Source organism: Chiloscyllium plagiosum, chromosome 9, assembly GCF_004010195.1.
Source record: "Chiloscyllium plagiosum isolate BGI_BamShark_2017 chromosome 9, ASM401019v2, whole genome shotgun sequence".
NCBI lineage: Eukaryota > Metazoa > Chordata > Chondrichthyes > Orectolobiformes > Hemiscylliidae > Chiloscyllium > Chiloscyllium plagiosum.
The window spans coordinates 91,839,694-91,853,048 of record NC_057718.1 but is presented as its reverse complement, the minus strand read 5'-3'; the positions used below and the strand labels follow the sequence as shown (position 1 = coordinate 91,853,048).

At 38.5% G+C, this 13,355-nt stretch overlaps 1 protein-coding gene across 7 annotated transcripts in view; it reads left to right on the top strand.

Moving 5' to 3' along the window:
• Positions 1 to 13,355, top strand: part of ralgapa2 (Ral GTPase activating protein catalytic subunit alpha 2) — a 585,975-nt gene that overhangs the window by 190,905 nt on the left and 381,715 nt on the right. For all 7 annotated transcript variants that reach the window (XM_043696530.1, XM_043696529.1, XM_043696527.1 and 4 more), the window contains 3 exons: positions 5,549 to 5,742; positions 10,246 to 10,344; positions 11,077 to 11,232. In XM_043696530.1, coding sequence (XP_043552465.1) covers positions 5,549 to 5,742; positions 10,246 to 10,344; positions 11,077 to 11,232 — 449 coding nt within the window. The remainder of the gene's footprint in view (positions 1 to 5,548; positions 5,743 to 10,245; positions 10,345 to 11,076; positions 11,233 to 13,355) is intronic.

The window sequence follows — 13,355 nt, the reverse complement described above, 5'->3', positions numbered from 1 at the left end:
TTCATCTGAATCATACTGGGACCAGAGACCTGGCGAATTGCATAACTAGGGCTATAGACAGGACTTTAAGCGAAATGTGAGGGGGGAGGATACAGTTATCGGATAAATTAGAAAACCTGAATTAAAGGAGCAGGTAAAAATGCAGAACTCAGGAGAGGTTATTAAAATCTCCAGCATTGGTACAAGTAGGACAGGGTGTTTGGAAAGGGATTGCAACGAAGCTTCAAGTACACTGGACAACCGAATGACCATGAGAAGAGGGACAGTTAACACAGGACTGCAGGTGTTATATCTGAATGCATGCAGTATAAGGAATAAGGTAAATGAGCTTGTGATGCAGATTGAAATTGGCAGGTATGATGTGGGCATCACTGAGATGTGGCTGCAAGGGGATCAGGAATGGGAGTTGAATATTCAATGATATACATCACATCGAAAAGATAGGCAGGTGGGCAGAGGAGGTAAGATTGCTTTACTGGTAAGAAATGAAATTAAATCAATAGTAAGAAACTATGTAGGGTCAGATGGTGAAGATTCTGTTTGGGTAGAATTGAGGAACCACAAAAGTAAAACACCATAGTTGGAGTTATGTCCAGGCCTCCAAATAGTAAGTCAGGTGTTGGTGCGCAAGATACACCAGGAGACAGAAAAGATGTGTAGGAAAGGCAAAGCTACGGTGATCATGGAGGATTTCAACATGCAGGTGGACTAGGAAAATCAGGTTGCTAGTGGATTGCAAGAAAAGGAATTTATGGAATGTCTATGAGATGGCTTTTTGGAGTTGTTTGTAATGGAGTCCATTATGGGACAGGCAATACTGGATTTAATATTGTGCAATGAAGCTTAATGTGAAGGAGCCACGAGGAGGCAGATATCGTAACATGATTGAATTTACTCTGCAATTTGGGAGAGAGAAGATAGAATCAGAGGTAATGGTGGTGCAGCTAAATAAAGGCAACTGCAGAGCCATGAGGGAGGAATTCGGTAGAATTGACTGGGAGAGGAAAGACAGTTGAAAGGGAATCTAATAGGGTATTGAAGGGTATAAATAAGTTGGATAAGATACTTTTTTATTAGTACAGAGGTCAGTAAGCACAGGGCATAGATTTAAGGCAAGAGAGGTAGAAGACTGAGAGGAGAGCGGGAGAGGATTTTTTAAATTCGGTACTGGGAGTCTGGAACTCACTGCCTGAAAGAGTGCCTGAAACAGTCATAATATTTAAGCTGTATTTAAATATTTGCTTGTATTACCATAGCCTCCAAGGCTGCACTTTTTGAAAGGTTGGTGAAGGAAAGTACTCTTGCAAAATTTAAGAAGCCTCTAGTTGAGCACTTAAAATGCTAGGGCATAGTAGGCTATGGATCAAGTGCAGTGTAGTTTGGTGGTGTTGGTCGGCATGGATACGGTGGTCTGAAAAGCTGTTTCTGTGCTGTATGGTTCTGACTCTCAATGACAAGATGGGCTGACCAGCTGCGTTCTGTGCTGTGTCTGATTCTGCTGTTTCTACACATCTGGCACAAGATTTTGAAAACAAGTTTTTTGAGCTACGTCATAACAGTTGGTTGCAAGGAGAGCAAATAATATGCTTCAAGGGTGCCCCTTAAAACCTCCCTGAAAAATGTAATACGTCCATCAACTTGTGGCTCTTGCTCACAGTCACTGAAACTGAAGGAGAAGCATCCTTGAAGGTGCCAAGCATCTTGTACAAACAGAGAAAAGTGTGTAAAACCCAAGCATCTGCACACCTGGCTCTGAAAGTACCACTCCCCTCACCTGTGGCAAGGTGTGCAGATACAGCATTGGACTGCTTTGTCAGTCATGACCCACACCTCCAACATCCTTGATGCTGAGGAACTGCAGGCCATTTACATGCCCAGGAATAGGAGAGTGCAAATGATCACCTGATTTTGAAATTCAGTTTTGAATGAAACTCCTTCTGAAAGATCTGACATTCAGAGAAGACATGAAGGAGTCTTGCCCTGATTATGATTAGGCCATCTCTTTACTCTGGACAAAAGTCTTTTGATAGATGAGCAAGGGACTTGGCAAACCTCTGTTTTTATCAGAGATCCTGAATAGGCATTTATCTAGTTTAGTAGATCCCTGATTCCCTTACAGGTTACCTTACCTTCAATAGTTCCAGGCTATGATGCTGGATGCAAGTAATATTTTCTTGCTTTACTTCCCTGGATTAATTTGGGAATACATTGGTGCAATCTGCAGTACTGTCTGCTAGTTGAGCTGATTTTACTTTGGAGGGGAGGAGTGTTTAAGAGTATACTTGAAGTAAATCAGATCAAATGTAATTGAGCAGTGTTCTATAAAAAAGTAGTTTTATTACCATTGAAATTTGCATATTTATGCATTAAAAAGTGCATTAATACGTAGAAGTTCAAATTGGGACTAGGTGCAGAAACTGATTTATGTTTTTTTGATGTACAGGCAGTCAGAGTTTGTGAACAAGTTTCCTTCCTCAGTCCGTTTGCAAGTGATTTGTACACACATTGGAACACAATACACAGCAATATAACATAATTGTTCATAAGTACAAGGGAACGTTGGATCTTTTAAAGCTAATATTAATACACCTTGTAAGGGATTGTGTTCAGAAGCCAAAGCATTTGAAAGTCAAACCTTCATAAATTGAGGACCGCCTGTGTACCTGAAAATATGTCTCCTGGAACAGTGGTACTGATGCAGCAGAAATCATCCAGTAGGGGATGCTAGAATCAAATCTAAATGCTTATTTGAGACTCATTTTCTGAACCTGCTAACACCTGGTGTTTTGAAAATCAATTTTAACTTTCAAGTTTGTAATAATTTCAAAATATTCCTCTATTGCTTTTTGGCACATTCAGTATTTATTTTTTCAAAGGCTAGTTAGCATTTGACAAAAGTCTTTTTTTTTTCTACGCAGTGAGTGATTTTCATTTTCATCAGGGTGATGATCTGGCAGACAAAGGACAAGCATTGCAAGAATCCAGCCAAATTTTATTCCACTGAAATCAGTGAAGTGAAAACTGAGAGGGTTCTGTCTTTTGCAGCTGATCAGTTCCACTGAATTACTGTCTAGCCCCACCAGATAATTTTTTAGATTTTTATCCTCCACAATTCATACATTATACAACATATTTTAAAATCAAAAACAGGTCATCACTGATAACTTGTTCATGATGTTATTGTCTGGCTTGACATGGGAAAATTGTTGTTGTGGATCCTGTCTGTAAATCTAGTTTTAAGTTTCTGTGCTGCGTAAGTTTCACCTAAAAAGTAATTTGGCCTCTTAGATGGTAAATAAACAGTAATATTGATATTTAGATTTCATATATCGACCGCGAGCGAAAGGTTCAGCAATTTGAACAACCTTTCAATGGAAGTTAGAAAGGCATTGATTTAGTCAATGACACGGTTGCTTTTATTGAGATGAATGCCCATAATGTATTGTTCACATGTATAGGTAGAGATGTCATAGAGACATTTTATGAATTTTTGCTCTAATCAAGAATATATACATTAGCCTTGACATGGTTGGCCAGTGATGGAGTCAGTGCTAATGGTGGTTATTGATTGTAATGCTAAGCTTATTTTGAGGCAAGGATTCCAAATGTAACCATTTGTCTCAGATACTTTTTGGAAGTCATGAATTAATTGATAGTTGCTACAATGTGTGTGGAATTTTACTCCTTCAACCTGACACACAAAATAAAACAGCGAAAAATTAACAAAGGTAAAAAGTAATTCAGGCTACAGATAGTTAGGTGGCCAAATCCACATTTTTCATTTGTTAAAACAATTGTATAAAGTTAAGCTAATCAATCCATAGTAAAATGAAAGTTGCGTAAAAGCAAAGGTAGTTATTCTATTCAGATTTTTTTTTCTGTCTGTATACTTCTGGATCAACAGTCAAGGCTATATGGGCTAAGCTTTGGCGGTAGTGTTTGAAGCCAAAATCGTAAATGATCTCACTTATATTGGACCCAAAAGAGAAAATGCTGGAAAATCTCAGCAGGTCTGGCAGCATCTGTGAGGAGAGAAAAGAGCTGTCGTTTTGAGTCTAACTGATCCTTTGTCAAAGCTTTTCTCTTTTAGTTTCAGATTCCAGCATTCGCAGTAATTTGCTTTTATCACTTATATTGGAAGTGTTTCTGGCTTGATTATCAGAACTTGTCAACAGCCACATTTGTGGCACCAGGGTTGGTTATGCTGCACAAACGGGAGGTGAAAGACTGGGAGAGCTTTAATGATAGGGGACTTGATTGTATGGGGAACTGATGGGCGGTCTGTGACAGCAAGCAAGACTCTCGAATGGTATGTTGCTTCGCTGGTATCAGGGTCGTTGCTTCGCTGCTATCAGGGTCAAAGATTTCTGAGTGGCTGCTGGGCATTTTAAAGAAGGAGGATGAATATCTAGCAGTCTTTCGACATGTTGGTGCCAACAACATAGGGTTTACAAAATAGAAATACTGTCCGATAACAAGAATTTAGAGTTAGGTAGGTTAAAGAAGAAGACCACTAGAGTTATCATCTCCGGATTACTACTTGTGCCATGCACTGTTGAGTATGGGAATAGGAAAATAGGTCATTGATGAGTTCAAGGAATGGTGTAAGAGAATGGGCTTTAGATTTTTGGATGATTGGGGCAGCTTGTGGACTAAATTTGAGATCAAAAATTTTAAAAAGGATGTTTTTTAAATACCTGTGTCTCATAAGAGATGGAATCCCCAGGCCTAAAGTAGTCAATGTAGACAGAGCTTTCACATTGATTTCAATCAGCCAAACAGGATTCCAGCCTGAATATTCTCTCACTGAGAATTTAAATTGAATAGTTGAGACTTGAGGTGTAGGATGACTCCAAATTGAAACGAGTAGAAAATGGTTCTTGTGCTTTTAAAGAAATGCTAGTAGAATTAAGACAATTTAGGAGCTCGGGAGGCTTGCTGCACAAATTTAGGTATCAGGTACATTGTCTTTTTTTTTAAAAACATTTTGTTATGCAACTTACCGTTAATGTTTTAACTTCTTTTTGTGTTTACAGGTTTGGTAAGTCCAAAGGTAATGTCATTATTATCAAAGGTCTGTAAATTGTACAGTTGTGTTTCAGTCCATCCTTTACCCAAAACATACAGCAAAGCCATGGTATTTCACAAACAATTTTGTTCGTATATTTATGATTAGGAGGGGAGAAATTAAAGTTATGTACAAAACATAATGTGATTTCACATTTATGCCCCCTTCAGTGTCTCATAAGTAAGACCTTTTCTCTGTTTTATATTTCTGGAGGTTTGGACTGAGAACATGTCAGAGAGGCTGGGGTATTTGACTCTGAGACCCAGTGTTTAACAGCAAATTGACATAGAACAAATAGGTTGCTTCTACTTGTTGATCCATAATTCCTCTGCATCATGTTCTTTGAAAAAAGCCAGCGTTCTTAAAACACGACTAGTAATTTAATCAGTGTGATTATTGCGCAGGAACTGCTGAATACGTCATGGCCAAACATTTGAAAAAGTCTAATCTATGGTCTGACCTATTTATTTTAATTTACAGATAGTAGTGAATGCCTTACAGATGAGTGTAGTATCATTGCTGGAGGAACCCTTACTGGCTGGCATGCTGATGCAGCTGCTGTGTTATGGAGAAGAATTTTGGGCATTCTGGGAGATGTCAACTGCATACGCTGTCCTAAAATCCATGCCCTTGTTTTTGAATATCTATATGAACTCTGGCACAAACTAGCTAAGGTATGCTGGCTGTGAAATAACATGTTTTCTAAGTTTCTCTGATGATATAAAATAAACATATGCATGTTATGTTATTTGTAGGTCTCTCCAGAACTGGTACACAGAGGTGGGGTGATGGTCTGGTTTACAGGGTGTAATAAAAATTATCTCTTTGCCATAAATCAAACACAGTCTCAATATTCACAAATCTGTTTCACAAGCAAATGTTTGAATACAAGCTTTAACCAGACACTTAACCATCAAACATGTTGAAACACTGAACATTGAAAATTGTTTAATAACTGCTGTCTCATTAGTTTGTTATATGTATTAATTACGTTAAGATAGTTTGGAATAAATTTTGCTTTTAAAGAGCATGCTGGATAACTCTTGTGCATTTCAGGTTTTCAGATTTTTTGTGATAAATTGCCAAATGTATGAGCTTAAAATGTTGCAATGAACAAAATGGTATTTGCAACCTTAGTGCACAGGAAGAGCAGCTATTTATCTCTTGAACCAATCAGATTGTTGGATTGAAAGGAGAAAGGCTAAGGATGGACTACGAATGTAAATCAGAGTAGGTAAATTCAATGCTGAAACAAGTGCAGAAAGATAGATAAAAGGGAAGATTAGATTACAAGGATGAATTTTTAAAAATTCACCAAAAATCTGGTGTATTCATAGAGGGTAAGCTGTAGCAAATTATCTTTTAATTCTTTGGTCCTTGTCTCACTGGGTATGCACCATGCCCCTCTGCTGCTGCTCTCTCACTATCTTGCAGTCACTACAGTACAAATACACTCTCCTGCCAGGACCATGTGGAATTTTCAAAACAGGTGCCACCACGGGGCATTAAGTAGAAACTCAACTGGATTTGCCACATAAACACAGTAGCTACAAGAGCAGTTCAGAGGAAGGGGTGTGATTCAGAACTCTGCACTTACCTGGATAGATGCAGCTGCAACAACGTTCAATCTTGACAACACCCAGGGCAAAACAGCCTACTTGATTGGAAACACATCCACAAACATCCACTCCCACAACCACCAGTGCTCAATGGCAGTGTGTGCTGTCTTCAAGCTGCACTGCAGATGTTCACCAAAGACCCTTAGACGGCATCTTCCAAACTTACAACCACTTCCATCTCGAAGGACAAGGGCAGCAGATATATGGAAACACTACCACCCTCCAAGTTCATCCAAGCCACTTACCAACCTGACTTGGAAATATATTGTTGAGAGTGTAGTGCTGGAAAAGCACAGCAGGACAGGCAGCATCCAAGGAATGGGAGAATTAACGTTTTGGGCATAAGCCCTTCATCCGGAATGTGTTTTTCCAGCACCACACTCTCAATACTGATCTCCAGCATCTGTAGTCCTCACATTCTCCTTGGAAATATATTGCTGTTCTTTCACTATCGCTGGATAAAAATCCTGGAATTCCCTCCATAATAGCATTGTGGGTCAACCTACATCATGTAAACTGCAGCAGTTCAAAAAGGTAGCTCACCCCCACCTTCTCAAGGGCAAATAGGGTTGGACAATAAATGCTAACCAACCAGTAATGCCAGTGTCCTAGAAGCGAAATAAAAAAAATCTAAAGCCCAACAGCATGCTAGGTTTATTGCTTTCAGACATGAATAGTCCCCACCCCCACTCCAGCCTATCACCTCACCTTAACCTACTTCCACCTATCGCATTTCCAACGCCCCTCCCCCAAGTCCCTCCTCCCTACCTTTTATCTTAGCCTGCTGGACACACTTTCCTCATTCCTGAAGAAGGGCTCATGCCCGAAACGTCGATTCTCCTGCTCCTTGGATGCTGCCTGACCTGCTGTGCTTTTCCAGCAACACATTTTCAGCTCAGATTTATTGGGAGTGAGTGTAAATCATGTCAGCCTGGCTTATTGCACCTGATATTGCGTTGTCCTGTCCTACTGAAAGTGATGTTTGTCCTGTTCAATGTCCTTACCTCCTTCCTTGGAAGACTGCTACCATTCTCCCAGCTGTTCAAAATCCGTAACAATGCCCCCTTTGCCTGCGCCAGTTGTACGTAGCACAGCATGCAAGGATTCTGTGGCTCATTCTGTATAGATTGTTGTGCAAGGTTCCTCCATACCAATTCACATATTGGAACCTCATCTTCAGGAGGCCCATCACCTTGTTCCACAGTAACTTTGATGGAAGAATGGGTTACATTATACATTCATGTGGCCTTGGTCACCGTTGGATTGTGAAAAGATATCCTTGGTCTTCCAGTAGCCCTCTTTGTAAGGCATCTGACCCTTAAAATGAAACAGGAACTTGAGCGTCTCCAGAATAAAGGCATCGTAGCAGCTTTGAGGGTAGCTAGTGGAGATCTCTATTGGGTGGTACCTGATATCACAAGTGACTTATACTTTGGTGGAATTGATCCTTTTCTATTGAAGAAGTCCGCTGCACTATGATACGACAATCTCAATGTTATATGTCTATAGTGGAGATAGTGAGGACTGCAGATGTTGGAAAGTCAATGTCGATAAAGTCTGGAAAAAGCGCAACAGGTCAAGCAGCATCAGAGGAGCAGGGGAGTTAACATTTCAGGTCATCAGGTCTGATGAAAGATTCTGACCTAAAACCTGGACTCCCCACTCCGTTGATGCTGTTTGACCTGCTGTACTTTTTCCAGATCCATACTTTATCGACCCTGTGTCTATAGTGCCTTGCAATGGGGAATGCCAGCTATATTGGCAAAGCTTATTGTCTTAGTTATAGTACTGACCTTGTCACAGGGAAACAAGAAGCGGTGTGATCTGTCAAAAACTGTATCATCCGTAGCCTCAATATGTTTGGGGCTCAAGATTAAGAGATCCCACTTAGTTCCCCGATGGATTCCTGGAAGCAGCCAGTTGCATAAAAATGTAATGGAGCTATCACCTTGATAGCTGCTGAGTTAGAATGGCCAGCCATCTCATCAAGCCTCACCACCTGCTCCAGCAGATAGCACAGTTCTGTGATGGTATCTCAGGTGTCCATCTGCAGCAGCAATGTGCCACAATCATCTGGAAGAAATGGCATTGAGGGGAATGGGCTCTGGATCTCTCCTTGCTGAGAAGATCTTTAGATGTGGCCTCCTCAAGTGAAACAAATTTTGCAAATCTCTTCTCAGCTTCCATCAAAAACTTGAAATCCTTGACACCTAGCTGTTGATCTCTGTTAACAGAATTCAGTCCTTTCTATCCATTCAATCAAGGCCCCTTATCATTTTATATGTAAAAAGCATGTCAGATTTGGGTGAGCATGGTAATATTGAGGTATCTAAAATTTGTTGTCCGAGCTGTGCCTCTTCACCATTGACTTTGTGCAACAGTAGCATTCTATTTCTCAACTGAAATATGAAATTGTTGCATTTATGCAGTAGGTAAGAATTAAATTCTTAATAAAAACTTAAGTTAGTCAAACTATTTCAAGTCTACAAACTCTTAGTTCTCTTGTATATAGCCAGTCAGTGAAATGTAATCTTTAGATTAGAGTGGGGTCTGGAGCTCATGACCCAAAAAAGGTGACATAGGTAAAAAGAATATTTGCATTTAAAATATTTTAGACATGTACTTAGTGATATAACCTAGGTACAGTCTAAGAGCTAGAAGATTAGATTCGACGAAATAGCCCCTTCTCAGCTAGGACAGATATGATGTGTTAAAATATCCTGCACCATAACATTGATACATGTTATATATCAATGGAAGCTTATGTTTTGTCTGATAAGGGCCTCGACATTTCAGTCACATTTGGAAACCCTATTTCTCATCCAGATTGGACAAATATGTACACATTTACTTACCTTTTGAAGGAGTTTTCCTTGCAAGCATCTGGGTCATGAATCATCTTTAACATAATCTAGGCATTCACACAACCAAGTGAATTAGCATTGAACCATAGTCCATTTTCATCATTTCTGTCGTGTTCCAAAATTTGATGACTCTGAAGCCACTTTGACAAGCTGCTGGAAGAAATAAGTTTGTAAAATGAAGGAGTTGACAATACCAGGTGGTATTGTCAAGCAGTTGATATGTTGTGGGCACAGGTGAGTTGAAATCGTTTCCAGTGATGGTGGGGTTTCAGGTCTGACCACACACACCCATCCTTCCAAAATCTCAACTGGTCTGTGTGAAAATGATGCTTCACTCCTGTGCCATGTTGTTTTTATATTTTGTAGCAACTGAAATATTCTACCATTAGGACTAGTGCTTGAATTTCTCCTTAATTTACTGTTTTGCAGCCAAATATCCAAAAAGGCACAGTTAGAGTAAGTCACAAAGAAATATAGCTTCAATTATCAAGTTTTTCTCGGAATCTTCACAGGACGCATAATTGAAGATTGTTTGAATGGTAGTGCAAACTTGATGGGCTGAATAGCCTATTTATCCCACATCTTATGGTTTCAGTAAACAGAAGTAGCTAACTTAACAGCTAAGTTATTATATTGTGAGCCACTTGCTCTTTTTGACAGGCGTAAGATTGTTATTTGTGTTTATCTTTTCTAGATTAGAGACAATCTGGGTGTCAGTCTGGATAATCAAAATTCACCACAATCTCCTATTCTCATTCCACCTCTTCGTATGTTTATGTCCTGGTTATTTAAGGTAACTAATATAATTTCTCTAATTCTAAAAGTTACACTTTGCAACTTAGAAACAAAAAATTGTAAGAAGCAGACTTAGTTAGCACTTGTGAGGAGAAGAATCAGATCATGGTTTCAGTTGTAATCTGCCATCAGAATTGTGAACTAAAAGCTGAGTGGATATTGCGGCTATGTTGTTGGTAGAAGAGCAAATATCAATACATAGTAATTAGTAGTAATTTGAGTACAGTGAAAGTATAATCATATTTTGATTTATTCAGAAATTAGGTGAATGAAGAGCTATTCCATTGTTATGTTTTCTTATTCCATTAAATTATAAGAATATATCTTTTTCTGACTATGATCTGCTATCAAATTGGAAAATTCCTTTCATTTTACTTTTAATTCCACTATTCCATTTGGCTATAAGATACTGTCTTAAATTTGTTTTGTACAAAAGTCGGTAAATTCCAATTAAATATACAAATGAAAGTATACGTGGCATATGTTGGAAACATGAAATTTAAAATAAAGTCAACAAAAAATGCTGCAAATACTCAGCAGGTAGGCAGCATCTGTAGAAAGAAACAGAATTAATACTACAGATTGATGTTTTATCAGTTTTGATACAGTTTACATAAAATGGGCATAAATGTAACATAGATAAAGACATTTTTTTGAAATGTAATTAGAGATAGAGTCTAAGTTTTCAGAAACTGTGACACTTTAATTGTATTGTTGAAACGTTTTTAAGGCAACGACTCTCCCCAATGAGTACAAGGAGGGAAAACTGCAAGCATACAAGCTAATCTGTGACATTATGACCAAGCGCCAAGATGTCTTGCCAAACTCTGATTTCTTAGTGCACTTTTATCATGTGATACACAGAGGCATTGTGAGTGAAGATCAGGTAATAAAATCATTTGTTTCGTAGAAAGCTTTGTTCAAGTTTCAATTCAAAGTCAAACTGAAATGTATTGTAATAAACTAAAGTAAATTATTGGAAACTGTATTCCAAAATAAGTGTAAAGAATAATTCCTCGGAAAACTGTTGATTTAGTAAAATAATTTATCAAATGTTAAAGGAGCTGAGTTCTGTTTTTTGCATTGCATGCCAAATTTGTCATTGTGATAATGTGCTCATTTATTTGATAAACTCTTGGACTTTTGACCTATTTAAGTCTTTTTTTTAAACCTTGAATACCAAAATGTAAAAATCAAGCATAAGGAAGATTGGTACAAACTTCGAAGACAGAAAGAAGATATCAAGTATAATTCTATAGTATACTTTCAGAATTTGGAGTAACATGGTTTACCAAAAGAACTGCAAACTCTTAATTGGAGACCCATGTAATATCCTGGTGACCAAGGATTGAATCCTATCAAGGCAGAGGTGTAACTTGGGACCCTGTACAAATTAGGGTAGAGGCAGTAAGATTTTGAATGAATCAAATTTCTAGAGGAGTTAAGGTGAAACATCAGCTGAGGAGAACTTTGGAATAGTCTAGTCTGATATTTTTAAAAGTGCATGGGTGATCAGATGAGCAGAGGAAGAGCTAGAGATTGGCCATGATAGAGAGAGAGACAAGTTGACAGTCTTTGTTTTGGCAATGGGTAGACCATGAGCTGCGAGGTTAGATTGAGCTTAATTGGGACACGAGATAGTTTTAATGAAAAAAAAAATGGTTCAGTTTTAGATAGTGGCCAAAGAGAAAGGTGAAAATCACTGGCTAGCAAATGGAGTTTGTGGCAAGGGCTGAAGACAGTTCAAATTGAAATAAAGGACCTATCTGCTCACCAAATATTGAATACCTGATAACAAACATGACAAATTGAAGAGGTAGGAGGGAGTCAAAGGAAGTGATGATATGGTAAAGCTGAGGGGAGTCATTTTAATGTTTTCCTGTGTTAGATGGTGTGTATAGATTTGTGTAGAGAATGTTTCAACTGTTCCTTTAATGTAAATTTGGGCTTCACGTTTCAACAATGTCAGCTAACAACCTCCAATTTGATAGCTTCTTTGAACCCCCTCTGTGTTTAGGTGAGATTAAGCTACTGTTACTAGAGATGCACAAAATAAATTTGTCTAGACTTGACAGGTGTCGACAATAGTGGGCTCAGTTTGAATGATAATAGTGAATGAGTGTATTAAATTTCATCCGATTTAGTGGTATTGATTATTCATGCTTTCCTTTGCAATAAATTTATGATCATCTATACTCCAATTGGCAAGAGTGGAAAATTTGCTTCATTTGGTATTCATATGGCAGAAATGTAATAATTTTGCATAGCATATCTTATTATATTTCTTCTGCATTTTTAATATATGGAGATTGAGGTTAATATTTCCATTTCTGTACAGTAATGAAGCTCACTAACATACATGTCCAGTTCCCATTTCCAAACTGAGATGAGAATGAAAATCTAGAGAAGGAATATTGGAATATTTCCACTGAGAATCAGATACATATTAACATTTTAACTTATGTATGGGTAGAAGATTCTAGACAATACCCTGTGTATCTCCTGTACCTGTGACACATCAGATTATTGTGCGTTCACCTTACAATTTTCCTTTCTTTTAGTAACCAGGTTTTCCAGGTTACCAATGTGTCATAATTATTGCTTCATTTATTTGACTCTTTGTCACATATCATTCAAGTGCTATGCATTACTGGTGACGGGCTTATGCCCGGAACATCAACTGTCCTGCTCCTCAGATGGTGCCTGACCTGCTGTGCTTTTCCAGTACACACGTTTTGACTTGGCTACAGAAACAGCACCAACCCCCACAGTGCCACGTGCTAGTTATGGTAGAAATGAAAGAATAGGCAGGATGAATGACTGGCTTGACAGATGGTGCAGGAGAGAGGGGTTCACATTTTTGGGAATTTGGGACTGGTTCAGTGGAAATATTCCAATATTCCTTCTCTAGATTTTCATTCTCATCTCAGTTTGGAAATGGGAACTGGACATGTATGTTAGTGAGCTTCATTACTGTACAGAAATGGAAATATTAACCTCAATCTCCAT